The sequence below is a fragment of the Corylus avellana genome, chromosome 1, assembly GCF_965113065.1.
Source record: "Corylus avellana chromosome 1, dhCorAvel1.hap1.2, whole genome shotgun sequence".
Classification (NCBI taxonomy): domain Eukaryota; kingdom Viridiplantae; phylum Streptophyta; class Magnoliopsida; order Fagales; family Betulaceae; genus Corylus; species Corylus avellana.
In genome coordinates this window covers 9,410,457-9,436,584 of record NC_142490.1, presented here as the reverse complement: position 1 = coordinate 9,436,584, position 26,128 = coordinate 9,410,457, and the positions used below count along the sequence as shown (strand labels likewise).

At 32.4% G+C, this 26,128-nt stretch overlaps 1 protein-coding gene and 2 pseudogenes across 1 annotated transcript; 2 read left to right on the top strand and 1 right to left on the bottom strand.

Moving 5' to 3' along the window:
* Window positions 1-33: 33 nt before the first annotated feature.
* On the bottom strand, window positions 34-5,152 carry LOC132171752 (transmembrane protein, putative (DUF2358)). The gene is made up of 5 exons (XM_059583144.2): window positions 4,852-5,152; window positions 3,237-3,466; window positions 2,426-2,506; window positions 914-1,264; window positions 34-246 (listed from the first exon to the last, which is right to left on the bottom strand). Exons 1-5 carry the CDS (start codon window positions 4,994-4,996, stop codon window positions 145-147), a joined length of 909 nt encoding a protein of 302 aa, XP_059439127.2. The 5' UTR covers window positions 4,997-5,152; the 3' UTR covers window positions 34-144.
* A 5,892-nt stretch (window positions 5,153-11,044) lies between these two features.
* On the top strand, window positions 11,045-12,097 carry LOC132169038 (L10-interacting MYB domain-containing protein-like; annotated as a pseudogene).
* Window positions 12,098-12,313: 216 nt separating this feature from the next.
* LOC132169037 (uncharacterized) lies at window positions 12,314-13,640 on the top strand (annotated as a pseudogene).
* The last annotated feature ends 12,488 nt before the right edge of the window (window positions 13,641-26,128 follow it).

Genomic DNA, 26,128 nt, shown 5'->3' with positions numbered 1-26,128 from the left:
AACTCGGGAAATGAAAAACAATTACAGGAAAACTTAGTTTAATATGATCATCCATTCCCATGAAAGCTAAGAGTGATTAATTTATACAACAATATACAATAGCAGTAACATAATTATATCCACAATAAAGAAAGTGGTGTAGTATTACAAGGTTGTCCTCAAAAACTGAACAACCAAATACAGGACTGCCAGAAGTAGTGCAATTTGGTATGCATCTCTTTGGAAGCTGTCATCCTTTTGAAAGAACTGAAGCAAGGCAAACAATGGCATAAGTCAGTTGATAATGACAGAAAACTAACCCTTTCCTTTTCCACCAAAAAGCCTCGCAAATGCTGCAAAACTCACCCCCACCCCCCCCCCCCCCCCCCCCCCCCCAGTTGATAATGACAGAAAACTAACCCTTTCCTTTTCCACCAAAAAGCCTCGCAAATGCTGCAAAACTTCCCCCACACCCCCCCCCCCCCCGGGGAACTTCTACACGTATTGAACTTTCAATTTTTTATAATGTCTTTAATCTGTTACGATATTTTGTTAAATCTTGTCAAAATTTCTAAAATATCATTGCTTCTTTTTTTTTTTTTTTTAAAAAAAAATAAAGAAGTTGCAAAAATTCAGGAGTAGGTATTTTTGCAAATTTTATTAAATCCTAACCAATACCTGAATCTTTACAATTTTTTTTTTTTAATTTAATAAAAAGGGTATTTTTAGAATTTTGACAGGATTTAACAAAAAATTCTACTAGATGGAGACATTGCAAAAAATTGAAACTTTAATACCATAAACTGAAAGTTTTAGAACTTTTAGGGGGCGGATAATGTTAAAACGCATCGAAGTTCGGGAGAGTTAAGTGAAATTTCCCCTTAATTTATATACATAGATACTAAAAAAAAAAAAAAAAGGTAAATAAACTTACCTTTGTTGGATCACCAGAGGGGTCTGGATACATTTCCAAGTTTTCTTTCTTAGTGGAGAAACGGCTTGACAGGTTCTTAACAGCATCGGCCAGATCCTTTCCGGCCTCAGTCGCCGCAAAAAGGCGCCGTGATGTCCAGAAGAAGGCCTGAGCAATGGGCGATGAAGATGATAAATCCCACAACTCCTCATGCTCAATCACTTGCCCACTAATTTGGTTGAGAGTGAATTGAGAATTAACTCTTATTATCAAATCTCCTCCCAAGCCAGCAACAAAAGATTTTGGCTTCCCTTTGATTGTCCACTTTATGCTCAGGACACTGGTTGATAACATCACCATTTCCTGCACATACTGTAACAACAACATAGAAAGATTAATTAAAGGTTACATTTATAATCTAAAAATGCAATATATACCTAAAATTCAAAATATATGAACTACGCAACCACGAAAAGTCATTGCGTGTGACGCCTCGGTCCCATATTGGGAAGATGAGAAGTAGCCCACTTAGAATGTGTGGTTTATAAATAGGGCTAGCTCGATACATTTTGGGGCCTAAGGCGAGAAATTAAGTAAGACATGTTTCTTAAATTTAAATATTATATTTTTATTTAAAAATAATTCTTCTCGCTTTTTGAAATACAAAATTACTTATTAAGTTTTTCAATTTTTTTTTTTTTTAATCACTGAAAATATATGAAATGATTTTAAGGACTTGAATAGTTGTTGGAAAATACTAAGATATTTTGTGGACAAAAGTAACCTATGTCTCATGTTAGAGAGAGAAGAAACAAAAACAAAAAAAAAAAACAACAAAAACCTCATATCTCATGCAATGACTATCCAATTACTAGTTGGAACTTGGGATCATAATTTATTGCTGATTAACTGTCATTGTAAATTATGATGGGAATCTTTGGCTACTCATCACAAGGCCCAAAATATCTCTACGATTAACATGAAAATTTTATTTAAGAATGACTTTGATATTAATATATTATTTGATTTCCTTATTTAATGCTACCAATTATTGTAATACTTGTTTCAAGAATGGAATGTTGAAGATTTTAATAGAATCAAACAATGTTAATGTTTCTCAATTACTTATTTACCATAATTTGGGGTCTTAGTTAAATAATATTGACGGTAATTAAGGCCTTAAATATTTTTTTATGAAAAAAATATTCATTAATATTTATTAATTGGGGGCCTTAGGCAGCCACCTAAGACTCCAACCGGCCCTGTTTATAAAAATAGTCATGATTACTAAATTCTACATTACGTGGTTTTTATGTGAAACTAAGCTTTATAAAGAATTTTATGAAAACTTTAAATTCACTAGTCTTTTTTGAATGATAACATAGGTGACTAGCGTTTTTTTCCAGAATCGTTACAATGTGATTCTTGATATATGAAAGGCCAAAATATTGCTCAGTGCAATGGGAAGAAAATGCAGTTCAAAGACAAGATAATAGTTCAAAGATATAGGCACAAGATATATAGAAGTCTTACCACAGTAGGGTTTTCTAGAGCTCTGGTTGCCCATAGTGGTCTCTTGTACTTTTCACGACCAGCAAAACTTCTAACTGGATCCTACAATCAGTATCATATCATAATATTGTGTTAAAATACCCAACTGCAATAATAAATACAAGTCTCTCTCCACTATAAGAAATATAGTAAAAGAAACTACTAATGACAATGTTGAGAAGGAGACCGCATATTGAATCACCAATAATATAGATACACCAATTATAACTAATGTGGGATGGTATAAGATATCTAGGAGAGGATGTCGGAAAGAGAGAGGAAAAGGGTGATGAAAGTGATTCAGAACCTTTGCTCTAATATCATGTTGTGAATAAGACTGTATATTGAAAGTCATATATAATATTGTACATGAGGGGCCTATAAATAGAGGCCAATAATACAGAAACACACATATACCTATAACTAATGTGGGGCAATACAATATATATAGGAGAGAATACCAGAAGGAGAGGAAAAAGGTTGGGAATGTGATTCAGGACCTGTACTTTGATACTGTATTGAGAATAAGAATGTATATTAAATTACAGATAATACTGTATAAAAAAGACCTATATATAGATGAAAATAATACAGATACACACACCAATAACTAGTGTGGGACAATACAATATATATAACCTAACAAAAAAAAAAAAAAAAAGATTTAAATTTGACATAGAATATTAGGGAAATTACTTAACAAGTAGTGATCTAAACGGAAAGAATAAGGCAAATACCAAACATGAAGATAGGATTTTGCAACAGAAAAAGCAAAACGCTTAAATATATATACCCTGTATGTGACAGAAACAGCATATGTTCCAAGGGCACGATTGCCTTCCCGAAGCTCAAGGATATCACGGGCAAGTTGTCTTGCGGTGGATTCCACCAAAGGGCTGCTGATGCACTCAAACTCATTGCAGAGCTCACCAAAGTCCATACCATCCACAATCTTATCAGCATCTGATGATTGTTCAACGGTAGGATCAGGAGACAACTCGGGGCTTTTTGAATCATTTGCAACTGCAAGACACGACAACAAACACAGTCAAGTTTATATCAAGACACAGACATGTTCATTGTCATGCACGCAACAATATATCAAAGTGGAACGGAACAGTTTAAACTCTATAGAGGCAGAAATTTTGTTAAGAGTTGCCTACTTCTGGATGACGATATGAGCTGCGGGGAAAGGGGGATAATTGAGGTGACGAAGATAGGGTTCGAATTTAGGACTTCGGCTCTGATACCATGCTAAATCATTCGTTTATCTTAAAAGTTTAAGCTTATAAGAAGGGATATTTCTAAACTTTTATCGCTTTTACAATTATTCTCCTAAAGTTTAAAAATTCTCAATCTAATAAGAGGCTCACTGGGAGTGGAAGAAAGGAAGCAAAGCATCTTGTTTGCTAGCTGCTTTTGGCAGAAGTTCAATGGTTGTATGACATCACATGCATACTACTATTACTCTAAGAGTTTGTTTGGGTATCTGTTTGAAGGGCCTAAAAGTGCGTTTAACATTCAAAAAGTACATGTTTGATAACCAAAAAAAAAATTGAAAGTACTTTTAAGGACTAAAAAAACCTAAAAATAGTCAAAAACGCATTTTTGACAAAAGCTTAAAAATGAAGCTTTTGCCAAAAAACACTTTTTCACTTAGAAGCTCTATTTCTCAAACACAATCTCAAACATGCTCTAAAACCAATAAGGATGATCTCCACCTTTTATTCTATTTTTCCAAATTTAAGTTCCAGTATTGGGCATATGATAAGTATTTAACTTAGAGATTGATTTCGGGTACTACAGATCGTTGCATGATGGATAAGGATCTATGGCAACTACCTGCTTGAATTGTTAACAGTTTGGGCAAGTATTGTGAGAAAAGTCATTCGGAATCCACTTATTCAAATAAGTGGCCGAATAGCTCAAAATTTAATTGGACGAGTGAGTTCCACATGAATTCTCTCACATTACATGCATGATAGCTCACATTGGAAACCTAAGGTGAGGCAGAAATCCAAAACAATCATTTGAGCATAGAATATTTTGTGCCAGTTTCAATGGGCAATCCCAATGAATTTGCACCATCATGCGAAGAATGATTTTACATACGATGAATTTGTTTATGGTCTTACTTAGACATTGCAGTCAACACCAAAATTCATATACCTTATCAGGTTTCAGCATGCAATGCTGTTTCCTTCCATTACTTTGGATGATTTTAAGATTCATCATCATCAACACACACGCTCACATATGATGTATATATATATATATATATGCATGCTGAAACCTTCCATTACTTTGGATGATTTTAAGATTCATCATCATCAACACACACGCTCACATATGATTTATATATATAACAAAGAAGAAAGAAGAAGAAAGGGAGAGTAAAAAGTAAAAACCTCGAAGTAAAAAAGGGTGGAGGTAATGAGAGGAGGCGGAAAAAGCCTTGGAGGTGAAAATGCATTTACTGCGGCGGTGGGCGGTGGCGGTGGAGGCGGCGGCTGAGGCAGTAGCGAGAGCAGAAGAAACCGACGTAGCACTCATCTTTCCCCATTCTGACGCCAGTGATGCTCTTGGGGTGGAATAGAAGTACAACAGCCTCTCTTCTTTTCTCAATTTTTCTTTTCCTCTCGCTTGTTGATAAGGTGGGGGCTACATGTGGATTTAACTACACCCACTTGTTTCTTCATTGGCCTCGGGATTTAATCTATTTAGAAATTAGCCCCAAACTCCATCTTGCTACAGAAGAGAGGGTAGATCCACATGGTCGCTCGTTAAGAGGTTCGGGTTCGGCTTGGGATTTATTTCTTTATTAAAGGAAAATTTTCATTTACCATCCCTGATATTTTATTATATTATACTCTTAAACTTTAAAATGTGTCAATTTTATATTATCATTTTTCTGAAGTTGTCAAATGGAATTAGAACTCCATCTAGACTATGTAAATGGAGGGCAAGGGTGGTCTTTTGACCCCCTTGGCCGACTTTTACAAGGATTGAGATTTCTAATCACATGGCTTTAAAATATTTTTCTCTTGGGATCCAAGTATTGTAAATAGACGTTCAATTGAGAAGCAAAGTACCTTAAACAATTCAGAAGCTTGTGATTTTTGTGAAAACAAAAACACAACTTCAATCTCCCACAAGAGTGAATACATGGCCCTAGGGGGTTTTCTCTCTCCAAAGTTTTGTTTTTAGTTTTCGCTTGATCTTGATAAAACTTTGTGAGCTCATAGTCACTGTCATATTTAGTCATCAAAAAGAAGATCTAATGGATCAATCTTCTCCCCAATTGTTTGAAGATCTTGAAGAACTTGATAAACTCTCAAGTCTTCAAGAAGTTCTTTATGAATACAATGAAGAATATAAAGATGTTCTTTAAATTCATGAAGAACGCGAAGAACATGAGGAAGGTGAGATGAGTATGGACTCATACTTGAAGTATTCAAGCATGTTGGAACTTCAACTACTTAGTCCAACACCAAATTGAAGAACGGATGCACACTCCTACGCCCCAATGTCTAGGAGAGGCCAAATCTATATGTAAGTAATCTAACTTATATATTTGCTTTAGATCTAAACATGTTTGTCTTTATGGTTAAAAATTTTGGGATCATGTTTTATTCTGCTATGTAAAAATAATTTTTTTTTTTAAAATTTACGTAAACAATCCCAACAATAAGATATGTTGTGAGTCCGTCATACCATGCTCTAGGTGCTTGCTTTAAACCATACAAGGCCTTCTTCAATTTATACACATGCTCGGTATGATGTGGATCTTTGAACCCTTTGGGTAACACCACATAGACTTTCTCTTGAAGAATACCATTTAAGAATGCACTTTTAACATCCATTTGATATAATTTGAACCCAAAATTGCAAGCTATTCCCAACAGAATTTTGATAGACTCAAGTCTAGCAACATGAGAAAATGTCTCATCAAAATCTATTCCCTCAATTTAAGTGTAACCCTGAGCTACAAGCCTAGCTTTGTTCCGTATAACAGTACCATGTTCTTCAAACGTATTTTTGAAGATCCATTTTGTTCTTATAACATTTTGATCAGCTGGTCTGGGAACTAATGACCAAACATCATTACAAGTGAATTGATTCAGTTCCTCGTGCATTGCTGCAATCCAATTCTCATCTTGTTGTGCTTCTTCAACCTTCTTGGTTTCAAATTGAGATAAGTAGCACACATATGAGACTTGATTCAAGACTCTACTCCAAAGTCTTTTCCCTTTTCCCATTGTCCCCAAAATCTTATCTTTTGGATGATTTAAAATCATATGAGAATGGGTGTCTTTGGGCAGAGGTTTTTAATTGGAAGACTCATCACTAGGCTCAAGGGAATCAAGACCAATGATGTCTTTTGATTCTTCCAAACCTGCTTCTTCCACTTCGACAGTCTTCTCCTCACTTCCATGTAAATTACCATTGGCATCAGAATATTTGTCATTAACAACAACATTTATGGATTCCAGAACAATGTTAGTCCATTTGTTGTAAACACGAAATGCTCGACTGGAAGACAAATACCCAAGAAATATCCCTTCATCACTCTTGGTGTCAAAATTTTCAAGATTTTCTCTATCATGTAGAATGAAACATTTACTTCCAAACACATAATATTTCACTGTGGGTTTCTTTCATTTTCATATCTCGTATGGAGTTTTCTTAGTACTAGGCATTTGATAAACTCTATTGATAATGTGACAAGTTGTCTTGATTGCTTCCCCCCAAACGTAAGTAGCAAGACCCTTCCCATGGAGCATAGCAGATGCCATACCTTGTATGACTCTGTTTTTCCTTTCCACCACTCCATTTTGTTGGGGGTGTAATGGGAGATGAGAACTCTTTTTTGATGCCAGTTTCTTCACAATATTTTTCAAAGCTCAAGTTTTCAAATTCTCTTCCATGCGTATGTGTTTAATGATGCATCATTTTTCATTCTGAATCTTTTGAACAAAATTTTAGCTTGATCATAAGTTTCTAACTTTTCTTTCAGCATCATCACCCAAGTGTATCTAGAGTAGTCATCCACAATCACTAGTATATACCTCTTTCCACCCATACTAGCATTTATGGTCGGACCATTAGATTCATATGAAGCAAATCCAAGGAGCAAGAGGTACGTATGGATTTAGTTGCTCTATGTTGAAACTTGATATGTTTTCCCAACTGACATAGTCCACACACCACTTTCTCAAGTTTACTCAACTTGGGCTGACCAATGATAAGATCATCCTTGGAGGCCTTATAGAAGTTCTTGAAATTCAAATGACCCAGTCGTTGATGCCACAACTCTTCTTTATCAAGTTTAACATGACTGCAATTGACAGAAGTTATTGGTCCAATCCTATAACAATTGTCCAAAGTTCTAATTCCTCCCATGACTCATTTTCCATTCTCATCAAATACATTGCATTCCTTTTTTGAGAATTGAACCAATCGTTCATCATCACAGATCTGAATACTAAGAAGATTGGCTTTGAGATTTTTTACATACAGAATTTCACGAATCTCAAGAAGTCCTTTGATTTCAATTGAACTTTTCCTTTTAATTTGCGCATGATTTCCTTCTCCGAAGGTAACACTGCCACCCCTATACTCATTCAGACAATTAAAAACACACTTATCCCCCGGCATGTGTTTGGAGCAAGCACTGTTGAGGTACCAATGACAAGAATCAAGAACCTTTAAGGAAGTATGAGCAATAAGACCAACATGATCACAATTTTCATTTTGGCAACCCTTAAACATTGTTAAGTGCTAAAATATTCATATTTTAGCCCTTAAACTTATATGTGTTCCTTAAGTATGGTTAATTTGTACTATTTTAATTCTTTTGTTTTCCATACAAATAATATTGGAAAACAAATAATAATGTGGCATTTAAAAATACTTAATTTATTGAATAATTTATGTATGGAAAACTCTTGAAATATAATCAACACAATTAATTAAGCTAATTAATGACCGAGGGTAAAAATAAAAAAACGGTTCAGATATTAAAAACATGGACATGTGTCGCAATTCTAAGCACTTTCAAATATTAAAAAATACGAACATGTGTTGCAATTCTAAGCACTCTCTGTCCCCAAGAAGTAGTTCAATCGGCTAGGACTACGCCTAATGAAGCGATGGTCACTAGTTCGAATTCCCCTCCCCCTCTTGTATGGACATATTAAACAAAAAAAAAAAAAAAAAATTTTAAGAACTCTCTACGTCAAAACTCGGCTTATATATATATATATATATATATATATATACAGAGACGGAGGAAGGGGGGGACCGGGGTGGGCCATGGTCCCCCCCCTCAAAATAAGGGAAAAAAAATATTATAAGTAAAAAAAAAAAAAAATGGTAAAGTTAAAATTTTAATTTTAGTCATTTGACCTCTTTCTAAAAAAAAAAAAAAAAAAAATTGGCCCTATTTTTAAATTTTTTGGCCATATCCAATAAAAACTTTTAGCCCAATTTTTAATTTTGTTGGCCCATACCCACTAAGTTTTTTTATTTTTGGCTTTTACTTTCAAATGTCAACTTTCTTTGGCCCTTTCTTTAGTTCATAAAAAACAACCAAAATAATTTTTTTTAATAAAAAAATTTTAAAGAACCAAAAAAAAAATTTAGCTGCCCCCTCCCATAAAATTTTCTGGGTCCGTCCCTGTATATATATGTGAGTTTGGTGTTCAATATCCTTCATATGGATCACGTCATCACGTTTTTTGCCAAGTGTCATTTTAAGTTAGTTTTAAATAGGATGGCAAAAAATTGCGACATGTGGCATTTAAAAATACTGTCAAGTGTCATTTTAATATCTAATATATAATATGAGAGTTTTTAGGAAGAGAGGCTAATATAGTGACATGTGGCATCCTTTTATGAAGACAACTGTCCATGTTTAAGTGCATGTTTGGGATTGCGATTTACAGCACCAAAAGGGCTTTTAGGTTCCAAAAAGCACTTTCAAGGAAAAAATAGGTCGTTTGGGTTTCTTTTAACAAAGAGCTTTTCGTCCTCCCAAACGTTAAACCGAGCGTTTAGCTACAAGCTCCAATTTGGGGCTTTTGACCAAACGCACTTTAAATGGAAAAGGCGCGCCGCAGTTTTTGTTTAATGAAAATAACACAGTGCAAAAAAATCCAAAATATTTCACATATTTACAACATTACCAATATATATACAAATTTTTTTCATGCCTTGCGCCTCCTCCGCAAATTTGAGAGCTGCAAACCCTTCTTTGAATTTGAGAGCTGCTGAGTCCCGTCGCCTGTCTTTGAGAGCTACATATTGTGGTATGTCTGATTTTTCTTTTGATTTCTATATACTCTTGTTCTTTCGAGGGTCAAAGAGAGAAAGAGAGACGAAACTTTGACGTTCTTGGCTACAAAAAACATAACCAAGAGAAGGTGTTTATATAGAAAGAGAAAAATCATGGTGAGCAGTATGGTTTTTTGAGCAAAGTGACAGAGAGACGAGATTTCTGTATTTTGGCTTGTTTTTTGAGTGTATGGTTTACTGAGTGAGAGATGAAAGAAAATATTGAGGGAGAGAGATATACTTTGAGGACTAGCAGAGTGAGAGAGACGATGGCTTTATTACTCTGCTGGCTTTATTACTCTGCTTTTTTCTAGATTTTTTTTTTTTTTGATGAACACTTTTTTTGCATTGTTTCTGATGCTGCCCCTTTTTCCGTTTACTTTTTTTGCATCTTCATGTGCCCCGTTTGAATTATCTCACTATTTCTTTCTCTCTCACACGTCGCACTCGTCACAAAGCCTTGCCCTTCTGTCAACAGAAAGGAAAAGGACAAAAACGTGTGTGAACAGATTTGGCAGAGATATTTTGTAATTTTTTTCTCTCTCTCACACCACCGACTCATGCCTTCTTCTTTGCAATTAATTAATTTTTTTTTCCTGTGAACCACATAGATTTGGCAGAGATATTTTGTAATCTCCTTCTCTCTCTCACACCACTGTGTCATGCCTTCTTCTTTGCAATTAATTATTATTATTATTATTATTATTTTTTTTAAATCAAAAACACTCATGCAACTTCATTTTATATATATATAAATATATAATCTCTCTCTCTCTCACCACCTTTTTGTCCTTTGCAAATTGCAACACTTACTTCTGAAACGCTCAATATATATATATATATATATTGTAAATCTCTTTCTCTCTCTCACACACACCACCGAGTCATGCCTTCATCTTTGCGATTATTATTTTTTTTTTCTAAGCAAAAACAGTCCTGCAAAACTTGATTTCAGCAACTTCATTTTATATATATAATTTCTCTTTCACCACCAACTTATGTTTTTGTCCTTTGCAACACTTGATTCTGAAACATGCTCAATTTATATATATATATTGAACATGTTTTTTTTTTTTTTTTTTTTCTAAAACTTGATTCCATTATTTTTTGATATTGCCCTTTTGTTTGATGGACATGCATATTATTTATGTAAATATGATTTTTTTCATTCTATCAATTGATCAATTTAAACAAAATTTTAATTGTTAATAGTGTTTAACACACTTTTTATTTATAATTTTATCAGATTATTTATTGTGTGACAAAATGAGTAAAAAATGTCAAAGCAACGTTGCTGCTACGGCAGATACTCAGATAAAGAAAGTATTTTGGATTGAAAAAATGCTAGAAGATTATCTTGACATATGTATTACTGAGATTCATGCTGGTAACCGCCCAGGAACACATTTCAATAGGACATGATGGAAAAATGTGATAGATAAATTTAATGAAAAAACTGAAAAACAATATTGCTATAAACAACTAAAGAACAAGTGGGATAATTTGAAAAAAGAGTGGAACATTTGGAAGAGATTGATAAGGAAGGAAATTGGCCTTGGATGGGATCCGGTGAAAAAGACAATTGATGCACTCGATGATTGGTGGGAAAAAAAATTGCAGGTATTATATTTGTACTTGTTTGTTTTTTGTTTAAATGATTTGCACAAATGTTTATTATTGATTTTTACATATACCTAAATACAGGAAGTTCCAGAAGCAACCAAGTTTTACACGATAGGTCTGACTTATGCTATGAAGCTGGAGATATTGTTTAGAGATATAATTGCCACTGGGGAGGGATCTTGGGCACCATCCATAAGGTTGGTTCCTAATGATATTGGTTTCATAGATAGTGCAGAAGTAATGCTTAATGAAGATGACAATGTTGTAGAAGATTTAGATGTTTTGGATGATGAACCAAATCTCAATACACATAGCATTGATGATATTCCTGCTGATTTAGATACGCGGGATAAAGGAAATAAGAAGTTTGGTCTTGTGGTTCAATGTAAGAAAAGAAAGAAAGGAGTTCAAATTGTTAGTGAACATTTGAGTTGTATTTGTAATGTAATAGAAAGTAAGAATACAGTGACATCTAAGAGCTACGATAAGCTTGGATGTAATATTGAAGAGGTAATGGATGTTGTTCGGGGGATTGCTGAAAGAGAAAATGACATTGATATCCTTAAGTTTGCAACAAAGGTATTTCTTAAGAGATCACATAGAGAGATGTTTGTGACTATTAAAGAGCCATGGTTGCAGATTGACTTTATCAAGCGAATGAGAAATAGAGAAATTAACTGTCGTAGCATGGATTAATGTTGTTATTTTTTAATATTGTTTTGTTATGAACTATTTGAGAAGCTATAAGGATTTATTTAAGTGTTATTTTTTATTTTTTGATGTGTTGCTTTGTGTACTAAGATGAGTATATTATAATATTTCATAACTATGTTTGGATGATGTTTTTCTTATTTTTATGGGTGCTTATATATTTATTTTGTATTTATTTCTTTATTTGTTTTCCTTACAGATATGGACAATAGTGATTATAGCACTCAAGATGATACAAGTGATAGTGATTATGGTGAAGAGGAAAATGAAAATGAAAATGATGTTTTTATTTTAGCAGTTGCAGCAGTAGAATTTGTTGAGAACTATTATATGCCATATATTGCCAAGGAACCTTGTAGGACCTCTTCTCAAACAGGTTATAAATGGGTTATGGAAATTGTACAAGGTAATCCTGATAGATGCAAACAAAATTTCAGAATAGAAATACACATATTCCTTTACTTGTGTAAAGAGTTGAAGGAAAAATATCATTTAAGAGGTACTAGGAAATTAACTGTTGAAGAGTTGGTAGCTATGTTTTTGATTACTTTAGGCCATGGGTTTGGGAATAGGATAATGCAAGAAATGTTTCAACATTCAGGAGAAACAGTTAGTAGACATTTTTTTTCATGTTTTAATGGCTGTTTCAAGAATGGCGGTTGACATTATTAATCCTATTGATAGGGAGTTTAGGAATGTTCCAAGAAAAATTCGTAATGATGAGCGGTATTGGCCATACTTCAAAGATTGTATTGGAGCCATTGATGGAACCCATGTGCCAGTTAAAATTTCTCCATCAAACCAAATACCATATATTAGTCAAAAATGGACTCTTACTCAGAATATTATGGCTGTTTGTGATTTTCGTATGTGTTTCACCTTTGTTTGGGCTGGATGGGAAGGTACTGCACATGATACACGCATTTTTTTGGAAGCCATTCGAAAGGAAGAATTGCGACTTCCACACCCACCTAGAGGTTTGTATTTAATAAAAATAACAATTATGAATTATACATGAACAAAAAAAAAAAAAATTATGACTGTTATTTGTATATTTTTTGTAGGAAAGTATTACTTGGTAGACGCAGGATATCCTCATATGAAGGGATACATGGGGCCATACAAAGGAGAACGGTATCATCTACTAGACTTTCGTCGCGGAAGCTAACCGAGGGGTATGCATGAAATTTTTAATCATGCACATTCATCACTTAGATGCACTATTGAAAGAACATTTGGAGTTTGGAAAAATAAGTGGAAGTTATTGCATTGCATGCCGAGTTTTCCTTATGATAAACAAGTGAAAATCGTAGTAGTGTCTATGGCTCTTCATAACTTCATTAGAAAGCATGCAATAAAGGATGCTGAATTCCAACCATATGATGATGATGAGGATTTACTATCTACTGACAGTATAGGCGATGATGAAGCACAAGATGAATCAAGCATACAACAATCAAAGACATCATATGAAAATTCTATGAACATTGAGCGTGATTATATTGCTAATCTACTTATGACCCGTTAATGTTTTATTTTTATTTTTATTTATTTTATTTTATTTTTATAAATTACTTAAAATGTTGTAAGGATTTCCTTGAATGTTGTTCTTTTTTATGTGTTAAATACTTTTAAGTGTTGTGGTGTTAAAAAGTGTGTTAAATAATTTAAATAATTTTTTTTTTTTTTTTTAAAAAAAAGAAAGAATATGTTGACGTTTTGTTACATAAACCATTACAAAATAATTTTTACTTGTGAAAGCTAACATTAACCATTTTTATATAAAAAGGTTGGTATAAAATGGAAAAAAAAAAAAAAATCATTACCAACCTTAGGCCTTTATTGAAAAACATGTAATGATTTTACGTAAAATGACATATATTTGGTGTCACATAATGATTTTTTTTTTTTTGCCTATATTAAAAAAAAAAAAAAAAATCATTTCATGTCCTTTATTGTAATTTTTTCAACTAAAAGCTCTTTTTTTGTTTTGTTACCAAACATCAGTAACATAAAAAAAGCACTTAAGACATGCGGTTACCAAACATGTAAACAGCTTTTCAGTAATAGCACTTTTGACAAAAGCTCATAGGCAAAAACTCTATATTCAAAAGCTCTATTTTCCACCGCAATCCCAAACAGGCTCTAAGTGTAAAACAATTGTTTAGTTTTTTTTTTTTTTTTTTTTTTTTTTTTAAAAAAAAACAAGGCTTTGGTGATACGTTGTACATTCAGTTATTTTTTTCAAAACAAGTTTATAATAAAACAGTGTATCCAATAAACAGTAAATCAAACTTCTTTTCCATACATCTCTCCTCACTTTGCTTCTCTCACAAATGTCTCTGGCATGAGGTTATTCCTTCCAAGCCTTCAAACTCTGGCACCACTTTCTCTACATTCTCAGCGTTGGGCGGCCACCACGAGCCACCGGCAAATGTACTCAACTTGATCGTCAGGGTCGTTTGAACTGCTTTCTCTATTGGTTTGGATCCTCTACAAACCAAAAGTTTCGGCATACCTAGCAGACTGCATTGTTTCATTGAAATTTGGGATTATATGGAAGTGTTTCGCGTAAGATTCAAGGTAGTCGATAAACTGATATTTTGTGGGATATTCTGAATACTCCTCCGGGAATGGAAAGTTGGGTAGTTGGCAAAATTGTTTTGGGAGATGAAGCTTGAGGCAATTTTGCCACAAAGAGGCAAAGCAATTTGACAAAGCAATAAAAGAAGCAAAGCAATCAGAAATTAAGAGAGAAAGAAAAACATGAACCATTACGTTTTGCTCATCCAACCGAGTTTTGAAGGTTACCATTTTTCACTTAAAGTAATTTGAATTTTTTTTTTTTTTTTTTAATTCTTCATTTGTGATGTATATTTCGGCAGTTGCTGGTGTCAATTGGATTAGGAAAATTACTCTTTTCAAATTCGTCAGTTTTTTGAACTTGGTTTAAAACAACATGTTTCACACTTTCACTCAAACACCAATTCCCCTTTTTTTCACATATAGAAATTTGGATTTTAATTTATTTTTTTATTTTTTTTGTGATGTATATTTCAGTAGTTGTTGGTGCCAATTTGATTAAGAAAATTACTCTTTTCAAATTCGTCAGTTTTGGACTTGGTTTAAAATATCATGTTTCACACTTTTACTCAAACATCACTTCCCATTTTTTTTACATATAGAAATTTGGATTTTTTTTTTTTTTTTTTTTTTTTTTTTTTCATTTGTGATGTATATTTCAGTAGTTGTTGGTGCCAATTTGATTAAGAAAATTACTCTTTTCAAATTCGTCGGTTTTGGACTTGGTTTAAAACACCATGTTTCACTTTCACTCAAACACCACTTCTCCTCTTTTTCACGTATAGAAATTTGGATTTTTTTTTAATTTTGTTTTGTTTTGTTTTGTTTTTTCTATTCTTCATTTATGGTGTATAGTTAGTTGTTGGTGCCAATTTGATTAAGAAAATCACTATTTTCAAATTCGAAAGTGACACATTCATTCTTTTCCCAAAACTCAGTTTTGGATTTGGTTTAAAACATCATATTTCGCACTTTTACTCAAACACAAATTCCCCTCTCATTTAATGTAAGTTTTAAACTAATTGTCAGATTTACATTTTGAATGTAAGTTTCGCTTTGAACTCTCAAATATCTCTGTCTCACCCTTGACTTCGACAAATTTTCAATTTCTTTCCTTGATTAATAGAGATTCATGAGGATGTATTTTGTTTGTTAAATGTAGGTTACTTTACATTTGCATGTCGTGTTAAAAGAGAATGATAAATAAACCATTTGTTTCTTTATTTTTTGTCATTATGTATTCATTTTTTCTCTTTATTTTTTGTACTAACTTTTATATTATTTTTTAACTTCTGTTCGAAAAGTAGTTTCATTTATTATTATATATTGAGATTTGAGAAGATTTTCAAAAATAAAAAATAAAAATAAAAATAAAACAAACAAACAAAATCTCTATTTGACAAGACTTTTTTCTGTGCATGTGAATTTCATTGAAACTAAGAAAGTACACATAAAAGAAATTTATTTTTTGTTGTATTACTATTTTTTATATTTCTACAGCAAATACAAAAAGACAATTAATTTATGTTATATTAATATTAATTTTGATTAAGTTCTGAAAATTTTATTTGCAGATCGTGTTGAAAGAGAATGGTAAATAACGTAGTAGAGAACGATAAATAATCTATTTGTTTATCTTTATTATATGTGGCTTTACGCTCTGAATTCCATTTTTTGTCCTTATTGCTTGATTTAATTTTTATATTATTTTTTCACTTTTTGTCGAAAATTAGTGTCTTTTATGTTATATACGCGAAGGATGTTCAAAGAAAAAGTCTCTATTTGACACTATTTTTTTTTCTTCTAAACCTATGAATTTCACTGGAGCGGGAATTGGTTGGATTGATTTTTCTCTTTGTGAACTGGAACGGAAAAAAGTGCTTCTCTCTAATTGATTTTTCTCTTTGTGATTGTTCGATTTTTTTTTTCTTTTGTTTTGATCATAATTTAAACAACCAAAATTGCAAATAAATTAATGAAAATCAAATACTACTTATAATTAGATTATCACTTATTTCACTGATTGGTTTATGTTTAAGATGACCAGGATAAGTATTAGAATATCATCTTTAAGAATCATGTGTTATCTAGCCTACTGAATTTAGTTTCAATTTATCCGTTACAATTGCTCTAACAACCAATCGAGAATATATAAAATTCTAATCCATATTGCAACGCATTCCATGTGAATGCAACTTTTTTTGTTTTTTTTTTTTACTTCATTTTTTTATTTATAATTTTTAGATTTTGTTCATCCATTTTAATGAAGATTTTGTTTATTTTATATTTATTAAAAAAAAATTGTTTATTTTGCTCTGTATTTATTTTGAATGTTCAAAATTATATGAGTTTTATTTGTATTGAAATATAATAGGTCTATATTTTAATTCATTTGAATATTTTATGGGATTTTTTTATTTTATTTTATTTTATTTTTTCATTTTGTGTGATTTACTCGGATTTTCATGCATTTTTGGAACTTTTTTTTTCTTCTCTTCTTGAGAACAAAAGAAGGAAATTTTTTTTTTTTGATTGTTGTACATAAAAGGAACATAAACTCTTTCAAAACACTAAATACATAATGAAGCAGTGAACCTGATGTGAGATGATTTATTTGATTGCCTTAAATGTTGAGTTAAATTATTTTTTTTTTGTTTATTTTGCTCTGTATTTTTTTTTTTAATTTTATAAATGTTCAAAATTTATAAATTTTATCTGTATTAAGATATAATAGGAATCACACCATGTGTTCTCTATCTCTTTCCCTGATCGATAGAAATTAATGATCGATTTTAGTCATTGCTAATTTGTAATTAGTTTGTTTGATGAAATATGTTTTTTTTTTTTTTTTTTTTTTTTTAATGTTTGGGTTATGAAATTTGCATTTGAAGGGGTGTGTTAAAAGAGAATGATAAATGATGTAGCAAAGAAGTAAATAGTCTATTTATTTTTATTTTATTTTTTGTGGTTATGTGCTTTTGATTCCATTTTTTTGTCTCTATTTTTTGTTTTAATTTTTATAATATTTTTTTACTTTTATTGTAAAGTAGTTTTTCTTAACGATATATATACGAACGATTGTCGAAAAAAGAAATATCTAATTGATATGACTACATAGACCTATGAAAGAAAAGTATATGGAAAAGTCAATTTATTTTATTGTATTAATATTAATTTTGATTTGGCTTTGGAATTGTGTTTGCAAGGTCGTATTCAAGAAAAATGGTAAATAATATAGCAGATAATGCTAAATGTACATTTATTTGTCTATCTTTTTTTTTTTTTTTAAAAAAAAAAAAAATTATGTAGTTTTGTGCTTCATAGTCTATTTTTGGTCCTTAATTGTTGTTATAATTTTTATAAAGAGAAATGATAGAATTTATTATCTTTTTAACTATCTTTTAATCATTTCCATAGTGAATGGATGAATCCATCATTGAATTTGTGTGGAGTCTACAAATCTATTGATTGATATATTAAATTTGTAGGATGAAATAAGAAAAAAGATGGAAAAAATATGGTTGGAAGAAAAAAAAACTTTATAATGCAAAAGTATGGTTGAAAGAAAAAAAAGCTCTATTTGATTGGGCTTCTTCCTATACCTTATGAATTTCACTGGTTATGTTTTTGTTTATGCTTTTGAGTAAAGAAGAAAGAGAAATGATATAATTCATTTAGTTTTTAACCATGATTTAATGAATTTTTTTTTTAATTTTTAATTTTTAATTTGTTTATTTTGGGTAGCCAGTTAGTTAATTGAATGAGGAGAATTAGTTAGTGTAATTTCTCAAACTTCTCTCTTTGAAAGTATTTTAAATAAAGTTATTTGGTGAATGAAAAGATAAGAGCATGGAAAAATGACTTGAGCATTTGTGTTTTTGTAAATGGTCTCTCAATGCTTTTCTTTTTCTTTAAAAGCATTATAGAAGGCTTTTTATTTTTATTTTTGCTTCATGCTTGAAACTTTTTTTTTTTCTTCAATCATTTATACATTCACTAATTATTATTATTTTTTTCTATCCTGTCATTTTTAAAAACAACCCGTGCATTGCACAGGGTAAAAGCTCATTCAAATAAGTTGACCGGATTTATAAGAAGACAATAATAACAAATTGACTTGGGTCAAAGTTCACATTTTACAAGAGACAACTTGCATTTCAACTTTTTTTGAGTGTCCACCATGAGAGAGAGAGCGAGAGAGAGAGAGAGAGAGAAATATCTTGGAATGGGTAATACTTACCCCAATTATGCGATGATTGACTGGGACATCTTGTCTTGCCATAGCCATGCGTAAGTTGCTGATGCTGACCTTTTTTTTTTTTTTTTTTTTTTTTTCTTTCTGGGCTCATGATCTTGACCATTAATTTTGTGCAAAAGAATCCCGTGAATAATGGGACACGTGTCTCATTTCTGAAGGTTCAATTGTTATTAAGTTTATTTCTTTTTAAAAAATAGTTGCAATTGTTTAGGTTGCCCCTGCAAATTCATTTAGAGAGGGTTACAGACATTAACCTTTTCTAATGTTGTTTGAAAAAAGTTCAAGAAACTGACAGTAATGTTAAAAGTAGAAAAATACCTTTTTGAAAATTTGTTTGGGTTTAAGGCTCCGATTATTATGTTTGTAAAATGGTTTTTTTTTTTTTTTTTTTTTTTAAGAGTTTGGCTCGTACGAAAAATGAGAGAGTGAAAAATGACCAGTGAACTGTGGCAAAGAGCAACTTTCCTAGTGGTCTAGTGAACTCTGACGTAGGTCCAGTAACTTTTAGCAATGGTTTGGCCAACTCCGGCAATTTCAGAATGAAAAGTTCAAACTTGAAAAATGATTTGCGGTTTTAAAAAATAAAACTATTTTACAAAATTAAATAAGGTTTTCCTGGTCCATTAAAAATGTTTTTGGTTTAACCACAATTTTCAATCGTATCAAACACCGAAAATAAAAATTAAAAAAAATATTTTAGTTTGAAACAAATATAGCCTAAATTTATTATTTGAATCGAGAAAAGATCATATCTTTTAAGTAATAGTGAAGAAACTTCCCTTTACTTATTTTTTTAATTGGTTTTGTGTAATTTGCACAAAAACAAGAACGTAAAGGCTAGAGAATGTTTGCCTCAAGAAAAATATTCAGTCAAAAAATGGCAAATCAATCTGAATGCTTCAATCCATAGCAAATTGACCCACTACCTAAAGTTCTCTTGAGAATTTGAAACCTTCTTTCAATTATATCTTCTTGTCCCATCATCTTAATTAGACGACACCATATAAAACAGGCAGACTAGAAATGTTTTGTCATCTTCAGAGCAGCTGCTTCGTGTTCTAAATTTAATCTGTAGCCCAAAACTCATTTCTATTGAAAATTATAAGTAAAAATATCTATTTAAAAAAACAAAAAAGAAAAGAAAAAAGACATTCCATGAAAGCCTCATGTTTATCAAATTTTATGAAACGAAATAATATAAAGATTGTTTTCAAAAAAAAATTTTGGAATTACTAATTTTGGTGGAGGAACATTTTCACAAAATTCTCCTCTCTTATGTGAGACTTCTCTATCTCCATAGTGAGAGTTTTCGTGGCCTATCTTATGAGGGCTTACAGACGAGAGATGAGCTCTACCTCCTCGCCCCGTCTTTCCAATCCCTCTTTTTATTTGCTCTTCTTTTTTCTTTGCTTTATAAACCAGATTTAATGGCATCCTTTCATCGGACTGGGATCCTCTTCAGTCCAAATGGACCGGAGGGGAGCTGGTTCTCTTTAGCATAGGGGTAAAATTGTTCAAAAAGAGAACCGGCTCCCCTCCGGTCCATTTGGACTAGAGAGGATCCAAATGCCCTCTCACCACCTTCGCCTCTTTAGCCCTTTTTTCAACCCTTCTCCTCCCTTTCTTCTCCGCATGCTTGCCGCATGTGTTGCATTTAGATAGCAAATTTAGATAAGCTACACTTAATCAACTTCCTCTTCCCACGCACCTCATTCCCACACTCTTTGCCTTCCGAACCCCCTCCCCAAGCGTGAGTCCCACATGCCCTCCACACGCCATCTTCCTCACCACACGGTCCTTTTTCCAAGTAGTAGATCTAAGGCTTTTGTATTGATTTCTCTAAAGATATTGAACCGTATCATTTTTTTACGGATTTTTATAATTTTTATTTTTATTTTTGTTCAAGGAGAAGTTTGTCGAAGTCCTTGACCCCTTCTTTGTGTATTTTGCATCTTGTTAGTTTAATACTGTGTCAAATAAAAAGAAAATTAGGTGGAGAATCTTCCCTTATTATTGTTTTTTTAAATCTCTTTTCTAGTTCATAAAATTATATAATACTTGGACTCATTAGGACTCAATACAGATGTATGCTACTTGAACCTATTTGAGAAAGAATAGTACATGCAATGCAATCTCCCAAAGAAAAGAAGCTTCTGCTTAAATCACGGGCAGAAAGAGATTGAGCAAAAGAACAAAAGAGATAAGAAGGAGATCGAAGCATCTTCCCAATAGACCACAAGTTGGAAACAGATCGAAGAGGAGTCTCATCAAAGTCTTTGGATCCCCCTATCATTTCTTGACTAGAATCAGGCCTTTTTAGCCACCACAAAAGTTTGAATACCTTTAAGTTCAATCATAAGCTTGTGACTGGGGATGATGGAATATAAGTGCAAAGATCCGTTTGTTAACGTTTTTTTAGGGGTATTTTTTTGTTTGAAAAAATATTTTAAGTGAAGCCTAGACTTATGTCAATTAAGTTGAAAAGTAGTATGCCCCGTTGTTGTGCTCCAGTACCACATGAGATTAGATCTTAAAATTGTCCAGAATTATAGGATGATAATCCGGGACAGAACTAAGGGGGGACTAGGAGCGGTCATGGCCCCTGCCAGACTCTTCCCACCAAAAAAAAAAAAATGTTAAAAATTTCTATTTAGCGTTTTTGGGGCTTAATTTTTTAAGGGAAAACTTTACAAAATCTCCTGAACTTCTATGTGTTTTAAATATACTATCCAAAGTTCAAAAACTCTCAATTAAGAGTATTGAACTTTCAATTTCTTTCAATTGCCTTCTTCCTTTAGAATTTTCCGTTAAATCTTTTCAAAATTTCCAAAATACCAATGTTTTTTATTATAAAAAATAAAATAAAAATTTCAAAGATTTAGCTGTTTATTTTTTTATAAAAAAAAAATATTTTTTTTCACATCTTTGCAATTTTTATTATTATTATTATTATATATATATAAACATGAGTATTTTAGGTATTTTGACAAAAATTAACGAAATGGGATACTTGATTGATTACCCTTAATTAATTGAAAATTTTTAAACTTTAAGAGAAGTGTCAAAATGATTGAAAGCTTAAGAGGGTTTTCTGAAATTTCCCCTTTCTTCAACCTTATTATGATGGCCCCATTCAAAAGAAATTTCTATGCAATTGGGTCTCTTTATAATTAAGTTTCTAGTTCCATCCTTAACGACAAGATAGATTAATTATGAGATGGGCTCCCTTATCACCATCTTCTTGACAGTTATTAAGGGCATATTTATCCCAAAATGGACCACTTGGTCATCCATACCCCGATTGAAACTGCTTGACAAATATATTTGTGGAACTTCAAGATAAACAATATCCCCAACTTTGAACAAAAACCAATAACGTTAAATTTTCAGAAAAAAGACATCACTTGTGATACAACTAAAACAAAAAATTAACACCAAGTATATGCTGCCTATATATTAATTACCTTCCTATCCTTGTAGGTACAATAAATCAATAGCCAAATTTTAAAAAATAATAATATTTTGTAAGGTGACAGGTTAATTGGTTTCACGAATAAATGCTTTTGATGATGAAATGGAAATTTAATAAAATTTAGGATAACCTTCACAAAATTTTCATGAATTTTCATATGTTTTGAAATTACCCTTTCAAAGTTTAAAAGTTCTAAATTTCGGACATCGAACTTTCAATTTTTTGCAACCGTTAAGATTTTCCGTTAAATATTTTTAAAATTCTTAAAATACCCATATGTTTTTTATAAAAACATTTCAAAAAAATTGCAAAGATTCAAGACATTGCAAAGAAAAAGGTATTTTGAGAATTTTGACAAAATTTAACTGAAAACCCTAGCGAAGAGAGGACATTGCAAAATTTTTTTTAAAAAAAATCACAGATGGATACCCTAATTTGAGAGTTTTTGAACCTTGGGAAGGTAATTTCAAAACGAGTGAAAGCTCAGGAAGGTTTTGTGAAATTTCTCCTAAAATTAAATAAAAAAATTGATTCACAATACATGGATCAATTTTCACAACTTATTAGGAAAATCCTTGTATTAATAAATTAGTGTATTATCTCTCTTATTAACAAATTAAATTAAATGGCTTGGGTAGAGAGACATGAGTGCAACCTCAGATCTAATGGCGTGGAATCTGTGAGGATTTATGTAGATGATGTATACTTTTTGGAAGAATTGGTGAGGTTTTCTTCTCTTTATCTTCCCAAATATATGGAGTACTTATCCTTTTTTCTTTATAAGAAAACAGCATGGCCAACTGCCATACATCATATTCAAGCTCTCCAAGGCCCACATAAAGAGAGATCTACATCAAAATGAATTAGATTTTATGGAGCTTGCAACTTGGTGTTTCTCATTAGCAGTATGTTTCTGTTTCCATCTGCATCCTCTTGCATGTATATATACAAGTGGAACAAGGCTTATCATATCGTATATCTTTGATCTAATAGAATACCTATGAACTAATTAAATTTAGGGTTAATTACACTTGGAATGGGATCCTCTCCATTTCAAAGAAAATGGGAACTAGTTAGTACAATATAGGAGGGTAAATGGGTCTTTTCAACGGCTTGATGGTTTCAACTAGGGCTATAATCGAGCCGAGCCGAGTCGAGTCGAACTTTAAAATTTTAAGATTGGCTCGTTTACGAAAATGCTTATTCGAGCCAAACTTGAGTTTGAATTGAGTTATGAAATGTGTGTTTAAAACTAGCTCATTGAAAGTTCGGGGCAAGCTCGAGCTCGTTGAGAATATTATTCGAGCTGAGTCGAGCCGAGCCGAGCTCAACTCGAGCACTAGCTAGGCTATTAAATATTAAGTAACTAGATAATATGTTAGTTTATAAACAAGCTAGATAGTAAGTTAACTAATACACACATATAAATATTAAGTAACCTATATAACACATATTACTTAATTACTAATGTACATACTTAAATTTATATAACTAATTTTTAGTAATATATTAATATATATTTGTAGATATATACAAGATATATGAACAAGCTAACGAGTCGAACAAACGATCCCGGTCGAGCTTTAAATGAGTTGAGGATGCGAGCCCCTATCTAGTTTTCTCGAGCGAGTCGGGTAGGTATTATTTACTAATCGAGCGTGTTTCTACAATATTGAGCTCAAGTTCGGATCGAGATAAACTGAGCAGGTATAGAGTGGACTGGTTTATTTACAATCCTCGTTTCAACTATCACTCATTTACATATTGCTCACACAAACTGCCACCTGTCACACTCAGAGATTGAGAAAAGGGGAAAGGGTGCAAAATATCAATAGCACGTGCGGTTACTGGGACTCGAACCAGTGCAAAGCAAATGGACCTTTACCATCAAGTTGGCGTACTACTTTTGGCAACAAATCAAGAACCCTTAAATAAATACTTGGGTTAAATTCACTTTATCCCCCATGAAGTTTTAGAGGTTTTTCAATTCGAAACCCAATGTTTAAAAATTAGTAATGTACCCCCCTAATGTTTCAAAAATTTTCAATTCAGACCTCCCATTACTAATTTCCGTCAAATTGGACGAAAATCTATGAAATTAGGCAATTACCCTCAATGCTTTTTTTTTTTTTTAAAAAAAAAAAAATTTCCGTCCAATTAGATGGAAATTTCCCCAGCCTCTCTTTCTTGAGACTTAGCCGTCATTTAATACGAGTCTCTAGGGTTAAAAACGGCGCTGACGCCAGTTTGTCGAACGAGTGCACTCAAGCGCATGGCCTGTGCGCTCGATCGCACTTGGACATGTACTCTTCTCTTGCAGTGCAACACTGAGGCGCTTGCGGCTTGCTGGTGGGCGTGGGTGCGCTCAAGCGTAACCCAGCTGGGATCGAGCGCACATGCGCTCAAGCGCAGGATGGTGCGCTTGAACTTACTTTGATGACACTTTTTCCAACTTTCGTCTAAACTCCGTATTTTTCACTTTAAATGTGCAGTTTTCCCTTAGTTACCTACAAACACTAAAATACCAAAACTAACACAAAACATCAAAACATAATACAGCTAAAAGATTAACAAATGTAAATTAAGGGGCTTAAATATACAATATTTGGCACTCATCAGGATTACTAGGGGAGGTCGACGGCTACGGTTAGGAAAAACTCTAGCCTCCACTTCCCTCATAAGTGATGCATGGGACTAGTGTGATGCTGAATTACGGCTTACTGACAGGTCGAAGTCGTGACCTAATGTTGTGCCAAATTTCACACTCGCTAGCAGTTAGGACAAGAACGAAGTGTAGTTATCTGTTGTGCCTCACTCCCAACAATCCTTAAGCACCTATTGTGCTTAGACGTTTGCTTCCTAGGCCCGATTAGAGCTTGTGCTTTGGGCCTGACTAACCCAAACCCAAATCGTAGGCCCAAAGCCATACTCTCAATCCGGTAGTAGTCCTTTCACTTAAACAATCCACCCCTATGTTATACCACCTTAATTGTTTCACATATATTCCTTTCTACTATCTATAATCCGGAGGAGATACATCATACAATCAAATATGTGGGTAGAAAACTAGCTAGATAGACAGGCAAGATTCAATACATGGGCGAAATTCATGTGCCAAACCTCGACCATTCGGAACAGGATCTTCTCCAGTTAGTTATATTTTAGTGGTATTTTTGTCTTTTCACTTTTTGATGAGACAAAAAAATACCTCTCCAATATAACTAACTAGATATTCTCCAGTTCATTTGAACTGAAGAGGACCCTAATCCCGACGATTCAAAGCATAAAAAGAATCTAGATTATCACAATTATTGGTCCTTCTTTTGATTTTATTTTTTATTAAGAGATTGCTATTGCTAGTGCTGAAAATAAGCAAGCCATGAAGTAAGCAAAGAAAGGTTTTATACTCTTATATAGCTGCTAATCCAATTGGACGTGGTCCTAATAATTGACTAACTTTATGTTAAATCATATGAAAGTTAGACCCTTTTTTTTTTGTTGGTATTTCGTATTTAGCTAGACATGAAAATGGAGTGAGTAGCTGGTAATACTTTTATAGGAAAGGAGGGTTTAATTCAATTAATTGTCTTATTTTAATAATATCAAACTTTTCGAACCACTTGGAGGACACCCTTTCTGTCCTTCTTTTTTTCTTTATATATATATATATATATATATGTATTTTTTTTTTTCATTTTTTTCA

Bases quoted from the DNA above. Each gene is read 5' to 3' on its own strand.
- LOC132171752 (XM_059583144.2), bottom strand. From the start codon at position 4,996: ATGAGTGCTACGTCGGTTTCTTCTGCTCTCGCTACTGCCTCAGCCGCC. The intron at 2,507-3,236 runs GTATATATATTT...TACTGATTGTAG, and splicing joins CTGTTTCTGTCACATACAGG to GATCCAGTTAGAAGTTTTGC. The intron at 1,265-2,425 runs GTAAGACTTCTA...TTGTTGTTACAG, and splicing joins CTCTAGAAAACCCTACTGTG to TATGTGCAGGAAATGGTGAT.